Below are 12,075 nucleotides of genomic sequence, written 5' to 3'. Positions count from 1 at the left end.
CTACAGATAAAGTGTTCATGAAAAATTTAAACATCTGATTCAATGCTAGGCAATTTCTTACACGCACGTCTATTGCTACAGGAATTAAAAACCCTTGGAGTTGTGTACAAGCTATTCCTATTTGCAACATAAGGCAAAACATGCTCTGAAATGTACATGTCATTATGGATCCGACCATCCCTGGAACAGTATGATGCTGTAGACTTTATGGATGACCTTAAATAATTATCATGTCTTCCTCTTGTTGGTAATGAATGTTTATAAAGATCAGCTGGACTTCGCCTAAGAGATAAGTGCTGTTCATCACGGTACGAGTGCAGAAAGGGATTATCATCGGAGCGAACAGGATACAGGGACTTGCTCCGCTTACTGTCCTCTAGGGAATGAGTTAAAAGAGAGGCCTTGTTGCTCAACAGTTTGCTCGAGGGAACACTAAACATGCTTGCATATGGACTACTTTGTAGAAATTTCTCTCTCTCTTTCAAGCTTATACTACGAGAAGGTCTTCCAATATCAACTTCCCTGGATTTATCAGCGATATTATCAAAAGAATGTTGCCTGCTAATCCTCAGCTTATTTTTTTTATGATATTGCAGAGCACTACTTTGTGACCAAGTACGCTCATAAATTTCTTCAGGAAGTGATAAGTTCGTTGTATCCTGCAGCATCTGATCTTCTTCAATATCATAGAGGTTCCCCATCCGCAAACATGCATCGCATTTATAGGGAGATCTGCTCGAATAGTGTCCCGCGTAAGTGGGCATATTGGAAAGGCAGCTCCTGCAGTGGGTGGAATTCTGTCTGTATCTGTCGTTCACATCCACTAGGGAAGCATTTTTATCTTTTAAAGTGTAGTGCTTTGCATAAAGTTTATACTGGTCGTTATTTGGAAGACTGTCTTCGTTATGCACAGGAGTCCTGTTGGCGTGTTCTGCTTTCCCGTAGTTGTCATTGTGATCTTGATAAACGTCAGGCAACTCGATAGATTCTGGAAGGACAATGTTTTCAATGTACTGAGGTGTGTCCAAGCGGAATCCTGGCTCCTTGTCAGCATCAATCGTGTAGATTTTATCCCGTGGAGAGCTCTGTTTTTCAGACCTGGTTTTCAGATATGTCAGTTCCACTTCACTACAGTCTTTTGGGTATTTTGATGCTACTGTCCTTTTTTTAAAATTGTCCTTGGTTTTGTGGTGCTTATTGTTATTTTCAGGTTCCATATGGCAAGTAGCTCTGCTTGATGTCTCTGATACATCTGAATGGACAATCTCTTCAGGAAGGTATCTTTGGCTTTTCACTGGAAGTTGCCTGTTTTCATCCGACCCATCTTCTCTCTGGGAACCTTGGCCCTGACGTACAGAATCTTGACGTATAGATTCAACAGATTTCCTCCAAAGCTGCCTGGGTCTGGAGTTCACTTTTGCTTCTGCTGTTACTGCAACCTCTACTGTATTCGGATTGGACTCATTCAGTGTGAGAGGATGCTGACCTTGGAAAACATAGTTGTTAAGATTGTCTTTGTGTCGATTGCTAGGAAGAGTCTGCAGTTCACTCGTGTTGTCACCAAAAAAGTTCTCCTTTGTCTGAAAGGATCTGTTATCAGAAAATATCAAGTTTCCCTTATCCATGACCATGTCCATAATCAAGGAGCCCCTCTGAATAAAATCAGCTGTTCTTTTGGGGGAGTTAATTCTTGAAGGATTGATATTGGTCATATTTTTCGCTGTTCGCAGTAGTTTTAACATGTTGGTTTGGGAATTGGTCAGAGAAAAGTCAGGAGACTTCTTCTTTTCTTCAATGTGTACTCCATGAATGCAGCTGTAAATACCCTGTAATATGAGGAATATAAAACAAATTAAATCACTAGGTGTAAATTTTACATACTTCCATTCTATTTTTAATTAGCAATAAAGAAAAATTAAACATTGCTTATCGAATGACTGAAAAGATTGAAACTAACTTAACTATCCTCCTAGCATTTTCTTAGATTGATATGGAAGAATAATTTCTCCCGTATCTGTTGGAACCGTAGAGAAGAAAAATGGCCAGTATTTCATAAACCGGTGGTCTGCATTGGCCTCCTCTGCTTATTCCAGAAAAGAAGATTAGAAGGGACCCCAAAACACGCCGTAGTCTCATCACAAAATGTAACTAACCATCAGCAATGGAAATTCTGTTATTTTAAATCAGTCACCCCCTACCAAGGCTGCAGTCAGGCTATTCCCTGGAAGGTTAAGGCACTCTTCACTGTCAAAGAAAGGCTTCTAGTCCCTGTATTTTAGCTTTTCCATTTCCTATCCTAATACATATGACAAAACCCCAGCTCTCTCCACAGCCTGAATTTGAGTTCATTTTGAGCAAAAGGCTGATGCCCACCTTTTAACTCCAGCCTCTTTGGTCACTCCTGTGAGCAAAATCGCCATTTCTGACCCTGTGAACTGGTAATTCTCAGAAATTTGCCTCTGAAATAAGTACTTTCTTTCCCCCCTGCATTGGTTAGGAGAATTCCACATGTAAAAAGCCACAAGTATAGAGTTCAAACGTAAGGCGTGGAGGTTAAAGCCTATATGCTTTTCTAGACAATCCCCAACAGGGTAGGGCAGAGTATTTTTAAGGCAGTTCCTCCAATTTACTCAACAGGGTAATTTCAGCACATTTTAAAGCAATTAGGCATTTTAGTATCATTTTCAGTTCTCCTCAGCTATATAAAAAACCCAGCAAAATCAATTACCTAATGACAGTACTATGTGCTTAACAAAAATGACAAACCCATACAATTTGTAAAAAATATAAGAACAAGCACATACTTGCCTTATTTTGTGACAAGTATCAGTAACTTGTAAACCCATTTGGGGATTGGTAAAGTTATTGTTAAAACCTGTCTTAGTGTCTAACCAAATATAAATGACACTTCCGTTTGACCTTCTCTCATATGGTTTATGCGAGTTTGCTTTCAGGAAAAGCTTATAAAAATATTCCAGTATATCTTTATCACTTAATATCCATTTGTTTAGGAAATACACAAAACCGGGAGCTAACGTCTGTCACCAGTTTGGTATTTCTTTTGTTTGGATTTTTTTTTCTTTTGGTGGAAATTTATCTGAGCAGCTCTACCATTTCTTCATCAAAATTTCCCCTGAATGTATTTGTTTTTGGTATTTGATTACTGATCATCCTGGCACGCAGTAATTCATTCCCTAGAACAATCCAATGGAGAAAAGAGACCCCATGGAGTGCAAGAACATCTGAAGCCCATTGACTGCTCTAGAGCATCACCCTGATGCTCTAACATGTATTTCACATGTCCCAGGGGGAATAAAAGGAAAGATAATGTTTTAGGGAGGTGGCATGTATTGTGCCTGTTGCCTGAAGGGGGAAAATGAAAGTAATACTAACCCTGCTGATTGAGAACAATAATCCCGGCCTATCTGAGCAGACTCCAGTGAAGCAGAATCTAAGTTTCCAGTAAAATAAATGCTCCCAGACAAAGGTTATTAAACTGAGTGCCATGGCTGCTGCAAGCATGTAAAACACTCCGGCCATGTTGTCAATGTCCAGCTGGCTGCTCATGACTTCGTTCTTCTCATTGTGGCAAATACCAGTCAGCCACAGGGTTTCTAACTCTTCCATTTCCCCTAGGGAGAGCAAGGAGTCAAACCAGTTAGAATGCAAAAACCACTGCTCACAGTATTCAAAAGTCTTTGCAAGTTTAAAAATATAGCACCATTTCATGCTTTATTTGTGGAGCACTTCAGTCTTATCTAGTTAGGATTTGCAAATATAGCAGATTTCAACTCCCAGCACCCTTAGACTCAGATGTCCTCAGATTTCATAAATTGCGTGGGAAGATGGCTGCTCTAGAAAGCAGGATCTGTTATTTGGGTAAAACTTTCTTCTGGTTGCTATAACTAGTATCACTTGTTACAGTGAGCGGAATGGGAGAGCTCCCCTCCCGGGGATTCCTCTACCATATCCACAAGAGCTGCAAGCGGTGCACACTCAGACCCAGGAGGCTCATCCCATCCCAGTCCAACAGGTCCCGCCAGCGCGGCTCCTGTCTGCAGACCCAGGCGGCAGGAAGCTGCTGTGTGCACTGCAGAAGCCCTCTAGCAAGACACACACGTGCCCCCACACTCATAAACACCGAACAGAAAGCATCATCACATCGAAACCAGCTAGGAACGGAGTTTAGTAAAGGGATGGGACAGGCTGTAGCGCTCAGACACAGGGCTCAGTCAGACAAGCGTCCCAACACACAGCCAAAGCCTTTTAACCTCCCACTTCTCCATTTTCCTACATTTGTTGCCCCAATCCACTCTGACCCCTCCCTTTGGCCCTTCCCTTAAAACACTGCAAAATAAATTGCGCATGTTTTCACAATCCCTTTAAAACATGCCTGAACCTCTCCTGACACATCTGTCTCCGCTGTCTCTCTGGTATCGCTTGTTCCCTGGGCTTCAGGTATCTGGGAACATGATTTATTAGTGCTCTTGTCTCTTGTTTTCTGTTTTATTTTGAACACCGTCTAAACAGACAGCCTTACAGTCCAGGTATCTACACATCATTCGCATCCACACATTCCTTCCATACTTTTTCTCCAGTCTCCTGGCCTGAGAAGATGGTTTTGAATGTGACAGACCATCTAAACAACAAAGATTAAATTGTGAGTTTGCAAATTCAGCATGAGTACTAGCAGCCAGGTCCAGGGGTTGGCTGGCCCGCGGTGCTGCACAGGGCCAGCACTGCAGTAGTCGTTAGCCACATCTCCTTTCGTATTTGGCTGCATTTCAGCGATGGGTGAACGGATTCGGAGATGCAGTTTTAAACTACTCTCTGATCCACAAGCACTTTACAAAGAAAAGACATTATTTATCAAAACTTTCTGGTTTTCTTCCCCATAATACTTACATCCACGGCAAAGCAATGACAGTCACCAACACTGGATGTAAAATCACCCACAGCATTATGGCTGAAGGTTACAGTGATGTTATCTTGGAAATGAAGAGCTTGACTAGCCTTACCCATACAGGACGTGCAGCAAGTGAGGAAAATGAACGGTATATGATAGAGTGCTAACAAAGTTCCACACGCCACCTGCTTTTCTGTAGAAAATAACTGTCTCAGTGCCTGGATACTTGCAGGAACACAGTATGCCTCTTCTCCTGTTAAGCTTCATTTCTAAACTAGCGGTGTAACTAGCGGTGTCTTTCAAACACAGTTCTTCTCCTGGCCTTCTGTCTGCCTTCATTTTCTGTTTTCCCCCACAGGGTGACGCAGTAACTGCAAACCATTCCACATCACATACTCCCAGCCTTCTCTCTCATGGTGCCCTGGACACCTCCCCCTCCTCCCTCCTGGCCCTCTGGATCACACAGCCTTTGTTCTTACAGTCTCCTCTGGCCTTTTGCTGCTGCCACTGTCTGCTTCCTGAGCAGCGACACAAAAATAAATGGTATCGTCACGTGCCCGAAACAGAGCATTCCTGGTTTCTGGTTCTGGATGTCCTATGCCACATCCCTACTGCCATTAAAACACTTCGTTTTCTTAAAGCTAAGGAAGAAGATCTACTCTCTTCCTCTGTGGCATACTCTCAGAATCCTTATTTACCAATGAGATTTAGCCTCAGATGAAGGACCCTATCACTTAGAGTGGTTGCTAATGCCAACACGGGCAGAAGTGTGCAAGAAACTGTAATTGTTCCTGTCAAAACTGGGGTTTATACTGTATGATATGTGAATTTTCAAACATTCTTACTGAAGCACTGCATGTGCATAGATGCCTTCTTACTCCCTTGGGGACATAGTCAGCTCAGTAGTTCTATTGTTATTTTTAATGACATGAACTTCACTGTTTCTAGAAAATACAGCAGGCAATACAGAGGGCCAGAAAGTACAGTATTAAGTGGCTTGGTGTGTTTCCCCACTTAGGATATGGCTTCAGTTTGGGGGAAGAATTCCCGTGCTGCAGATCCCTAATCCTTAGCCAGTGATTAGGGAATAAACTTCCAGTATTATAATCCATAATCATTGGAGTAAAGATCAGGAAAAAACGGCTCGAAGCCATATTGACATTTCAGCTACCTTCCAGCCAGACTAGAAGATCAATGACCTGCTGTGCAAGAGCATTTTGCAGGATAGAGTGCAAGGGCAGTAGGAAAGCTGCAACCCACAGATAATTTGGATGTTTGAGTTGAAAGTGTAATGTAAGACCGTGATGGAGAAATTGCTTCTCATAGAACGTGAAGGAAAAATTGAAGGAGAAAGGACAAGTACTGAGGCATTTTAGCAAAGGCATTTCACAAATATGTGAGAGAGATTATTCAGTTCCTAGTTAATTCTGAGCTTAGTTTTCTGCTTGAAGCATGAATTGAACCTCTACATCTGAAAGAGGCAGTGTATCTTCTCCCAAATTACAGCACTCAATTTTCAAAATACCAAAGAGCATCCCCAAAGAAGAAGTCAATCCCAATGAATCTTTAAAAGTCTTCTAATCCAGGACACAGGGACAATAAATTATTAATTGTAGCAGTATAGATATTGCACACTGTTGCTACACAGATAATTTGGGTTCATTATTGCATTTCCATATCTTAGAACATTTGGATTTCTTTTGTTCTGCTAAACCTCGGTGGGCTGTTTCCCTCATCTCTCTTTCAAGTCCTCCCCAAGGTCTATGAATAAAACTCACAGAGGCTGTAGAAGAGAAAAGAACCCAAGTCCGAAAAGAGAGCAATATTTCTGGTTTGTGCATTAGTAGCTGAAGCTCTGACAATCAGGTCTCATTACTTCCCACAGGAAAATTCACATCGCCCAAGACTGGCAAACATCAATTTGATTTGACTGCTGTGCCCTTTTCCAATTCATAACAAAATTCACAAAGGAATTTAAACCTCTTTTTCGTTACTGTTTCCTCTGCATTCCTTTCCCTTTGGCATGTACATCTGAAGTGACTATTGATAATCCACTAACCTTTCCAGAAATGTCACTACAGAAAGCAACCAAGCTTGTTCTGAGTCAAGATAAATGACAGTGCCCTGGCAAGCTACGCAGAACAAAGCATGCTAGAGTCTGGCAGATCCTGCTGCTGCAATATCCCTCCCAGTGCTTCTGACAATGACAGAAATCGCTGTTAATTAATACCCAAAAGCAATCGGCAATGTAATAGATTGGAATGCACTGTGAATCATTGCATCGTCGTATAGAAGAAATGATACTATCTGGGAGCGGACGGATGAGGCTGGTAGTTCTGCTCTGCGTATCAATCAGTTACCATTTGCAGTGTATATTGACATATACTGTACACACAGACACAACAGTCACCAACTTGGCTATAACAACACCTTGGCCTAGCTGAGCCTATAAAACCAGCAAAAATGCCCAATCCATTTATTGCTCTTCCTGCCCATTACATTGTAGCAAAGATATTTATAGAGGGCATAACATATTCCTAACAGAATCATCAGCTGGGGTGTCAATCCATTCCTGATGGAAATCGGCTGCTTGCAAACTTAGAATTCAAAACAATGAACTTTGAGGCTAGTTAAACTTCGGTTCAGAAAAAAATGTTTAAAAGAATCGAGTCCTTTTGGAGGAATGTCATCTTTCAAACATTTTTGGGTGGTCTGACTTGTAAGGTGAACGTGTATGGTGACGACACATACAGAATATACTAGTCTCAGCAACCAAAAGGCCAGTAATTTGTGGTTAGCAGGCATGGGAGAGTTCGGCTGTCTTCATGTGTGCATAATTCTGATTAGCGTATAAGAGCTCCCAATATTCCACAAGACCTTGGAAATCCATCAGCAACCTCAATATATCTATATAAATGCCAGGCCTCGATGAACCAGGTGTTAACGGAGTTCAGGTCTGCATCTGATAGCGGGGGTCTCGAGTTACTGATAAATACTAACCAGACTTATTGTACGGCTTTTTGTTTTCACTTCAAGCACTTAACTAAAAGGAATGCAATACCACAAACGTTTTCTACCTCTACATGTGGACTAGATTAACAATTAAATTAATAGTTGCAGATTTCAGCAAAGGACATCATGATACTAGCACAAGATTAGAAAATGAAGAGTTCAACATATTTGACAAAAAACCCCTTTTAATCTTCTGTTTAATATGCTCGCAGTATATTTAACCTGCAAAATTCACAAGTAACTGCATGACACCTGTATTAAGGTATTTTTAAAATTTGTATAGTGCTGTATCAGAAAAAGTCAGCCTCATTTATATGTAAGGATCATACAAGCAAGTCTTTCAAAGGTACGTATTCCAAACAGTGTTGAGCCTTTGCACTATCCAAAGCACAGTTCGGTCTTCTCTAACAAATTGCAAAGTTCTAACCCTCGCAGCATAACCCAAGGCTATTCACAACGTTACTGGGTCCCGTTGTGTTTCGCTGGGGTTGTCGCCGTGCCCGTGGTGCTCTCTGCTCTGACTGCTCTTTGCGCACAAACCCGCCGCTCGGCCGTTCCGCCCGGCTGAGCCAACAGCGTGTGTCTCTACACTTCAGCACAACACATCTAGTGTGTTTCACACTGGATCGTCCTGGGGAGGAGTGACACACTGCCCACTGTGTCCGCTGAACTGTTCCTTCACACTGAAGCCATTACTATGCAGACACAGAAAAGGTACGGCTCAAAGGGTAGAATTACAGGCTTGTCCTCATCAAGAGCCTTAGCAGTTTCTGCAGGCTGCGGTAAGCGTCATCTACCCCAGCACCATCCTCCTGGGGCTGAGAAACATGCTGCCCTTTTGTAGTCTCTGCCATTGTCTCCTGGAGATGCATCAGCTCTTACGGGCTCTTCGTAGGGGCGTTACTGGCATCCCCAGATTCCCTTAACTTCCTAGGGCCAGCACCTTGTAAGGGTCTGGCACCCTCCCTGGGCTCTCTGCTTTGCTCATTAAAGCACCTTCCCAATAGAGGTAGTGCCTTCCCAAGTGATGGGCCAGCCAGGAGACACTGACAGTCAAGGCTGGTTAACTTACAGGTCATTTCACTGATGTTATTTTGTTTCCTGGGTTTTTTCCTCTACATCGACACCTGCAACAAGGAAGATGCACACATACTGAAAATTACATGTAATTTATCAAAAAAGAGAAACACCAAACCCACATAATCCAGCATCTCCACATGTACTGATAGAAAAACAGTTTGGGTAGAATTTTTTTGTTGTTTTTATGGTTGAGAGCAAATAACAGTTTTTCAATACTTGTCTGATTCCTTCCTCATGATTAGGGAAAAAAAAAAATCTTTCATTATCATCCAAGTATGTCCCTAGTTACAGACTTGCCAGAAATAAGCAAGCACGAAGTTCTATAATTAAATCCAAAGAGAACAAACTAGGATGACCTTCTTTGCTGCTTATTTAAAAAACAAATAATAAAATCAACTTGCTGCTCCAGTGCAGGAAAGAAAGCAAGACCTCCGAAGCTTCAGTGGCACCTCAACATCTTGTCTCTCTCTCTCTGAGGATACAACGTGGAAAAAAAGTGACAGAGATGGAGACTCTAACCCTGTATCCCCCTAACAGTGAAATCAAGAGTGCTCGTCGATAGTCGGTAAGTAACAGGCATCAGAAGCACTGGTAGTGCCTCCACCCCCTTCTCCAAGTCCATGGGTTTTATCCTTCTCCCCACAGCTGCTGACAAGCACCAAAGGGCACAGTCCCACCCAACACAGCTGTGGGGTGAGCTTCAGCCTGGTAGAAAAAACCCTCAACAAAGGCCATGCTTTACCTCCAGTGATCTTACTCTTGGGAAGTAAGCCAAGGCTGGGCTGGGTTTCAGTGCAACTTGGGAATACAGCCAGATAAAGCGCAGACTCCTGACAGTCCAAAATAGCTGTCGCATGTCTGGGACACCGTTTGTTTTTAAAAGGTGAGCTGTGTCCAGCCAGCCCCGGCGAGAAACACCACCAGCAGAAGTTTGGACAGTGTGTGATGGAGGGAAACTGAAGAAGTAATTTGCTCTGCCCATCAGAAATGCTTGCCAAGAAGCCATTAAATAAAAGTTAAGTGAGGGAAGAGTAAGCAGCAAACTATAAATGGTGATTACAGTCAAAGCATTGACTAAGTAGAGAAGGAACCAGAAATGGCCCTTTTGAAGTTTTACTGTTTATTTGTGTTCACTTCTCACATTCTCTGTGAGAATAGTTCCCCTATCAGATGAATAATTACATTAATTTTACAAGACCTGTAATTGGGAGATTGACTTTTTAATTTTAATTTTTTTATTATCCCCAAATGATCAAATTGAATTGCTAAATAATTTGTTTTGATATTTTTGTAAGCACTAAGCTCTACCGTTCTTATTTTTCTTCATTAAAAGATAGGTGTTTTTCTGCTCTATTTCAACCACGTCAGTTAAAGCTGTATGTCACTTGAGATAATCACTGATGGTTCAGAGGCTGCCTCGACTAACTCGTCCCCTAGACTCGAATGAGGTGCTGGGCAGGAGGTCACAGTGCATGTGACAGAGCAGAAGGTGCAAAAAGAACTAGGCTGGTATTGACAGTGTGAGAGCTGGTGACTCTTGTGCAAAGTGCTAACCTGAGGTTCAGCCTGAGGAGCCAGCACGCAAGTAAAGAAAACTGACATATACCAACTACAGATCTTGAATTAAAGGGTTAACTATACTTTCACATTGGTCAGATGCAGGGCATCATCTTCAGAAGACTGTGGCTGCAGTAGCAGAATCATCTCCTTATTCAGACTGGACAAAGAGAAGTTTTCAAATTTAGGGACAGACTGTTCCACACGTACTCTGGTGAGAACTCCCACGTGAGGGAGGAGGAAGGCACCCCCCACCATAACAGACCCCGGCAGAACAGGACCTTTACCCGGAAGAGAGGAGGCAGGAGCCGGCCGGGTTGACGTGCATTTAGTTCAATAAGCTCATCAATTGCAATCTGACCTAGTTATATGAGCCATACAGCATGTGTCATCAAAGAGGTTACGTAAGAGCACAGAAACTTCTTGAATTCAGTCTGGATCCCCCAAAACAATCACTCTTGCTCTTATTGAGTTCCCCTGTAAAAATAGCAAGGAGAACACAGATGACTGACAGAAATAAACTTATCGTGAGCTAATGACTGCACTCTGCATGCCCCCATTAGTTAAGGATGAATTAACAGAACTGCTAAGCACGACTTTCCCTATTACAATCCCTCTCACTCTTGTTCGGCTACACAAATACCGTCCACTTAGACACTCACACTCTCCAGTCACATTTGTTCCACCCACTGCTTAAGGAGGACACTAAATATATAAACAGAAAATCACTGGGACTGTGGGTGTATTCTGCCTGAGCAGCACGCACTGAAAATATGTCCTTATAACCACATACGTATTTCCTCCTTGGTCTTTCACAGCCAGCGTGAGTCACACCGCTACGCTCCCTTCTAATCTAGACAGCGACTAGGAAGGCTTATGCTAAAATACGAAAAAACAGCAAAGACTTTCCTCTTCCAGATGTAAGGGGGCAAATCTCATTTCCACGGTCACCTACTACCCCTCAGGAGTGGGAAGCAATTATCCACCCAGGAAGATAATTCTTAGTGTACTAAGCTATCCTAAAAGCACATAAAGATTAACCAGAACTGATTTCTTTACAGCTCTGTGTCACTAACTGCTTTAAAGGTTGTAGCTTTAAGGGTTAAGGGCTTAATACAGCTATACCAGCTGCCTCTCTTTTCCTGCAGATCTCTTCCCAGACCTTCATTTGAACCGAGCTCATAACCTGCAGGTAGCGTAACACATTACAAATACCTCACACGAGCAGATGCTCAACCTGGCCAGCTAGCACGTATTCTCCCACTCCTCCCCACACCTGCTCTTTCCCAGCAGTTTTCTGTTCCTCATTTCCAACCATTGCTGCTGTCATGTGTCTTTTAGCCCTCTCTTGCTGCTGCATCCCCCTTAGCTAAAGGCTCCAAGCTGTCTTTCTCTCCACCCCATGCACATTTTGAAGCCCTCTTACTCTCTTAATCCCAAAGCAGTTTTGTCATTTGCAGTTCAATAATCTCATTTGCTCACAAATGGGGGGGGGGGGGGGGGTATAAAAAAAAAAAAGG

General features: G+C 42.5%; 1 protein-coding gene across 1 annotated transcript in view; it reads right to left on the bottom strand.

Moving 5' to 3' along the window:
- Window positions 1-26: 26 nt before the first annotated feature.
- GRIN2A (glutamate receptor, ionotropic, N-methyl D-aspartate 2A) overlaps window positions 27-12,075 on the bottom strand; it is a 39,722-nt gene continuing 27,673 nt past the window's right edge. Inside the window, exons 5-6 of the mRNA XM_010131122.1 lie at window positions 3,394-3,632; window positions 27-1,826 (exon numbers count right to left, since the gene is read on the bottom strand). Coding sequence (XP_010129424.1) covers window positions 27-1,826; window positions 3,394-3,632 — 2,039 coding nt within the window. The remainder of the gene's footprint in view (window positions 1,827-3,393; window positions 3,633-12,075) is intronic.

Source organism: Buceros rhinoceros, unplaced genomic scaffold (genome assembly GCF_000710305.1).
Source record: "Buceros rhinoceros silvestris isolate BGI_N320 unplaced genomic scaffold, ASM71030v1 scaffold17502, whole genome shotgun sequence".
Lineage (NCBI taxonomy): Eukaryota > Metazoa > Chordata > Aves > Bucerotiformes > Bucerotidae > Buceros > Buceros rhinoceros.
Note: the sequence above shows the minus strand (reverse complement) of the source record. Positions and strands in the feature narration are given on the sequence as shown.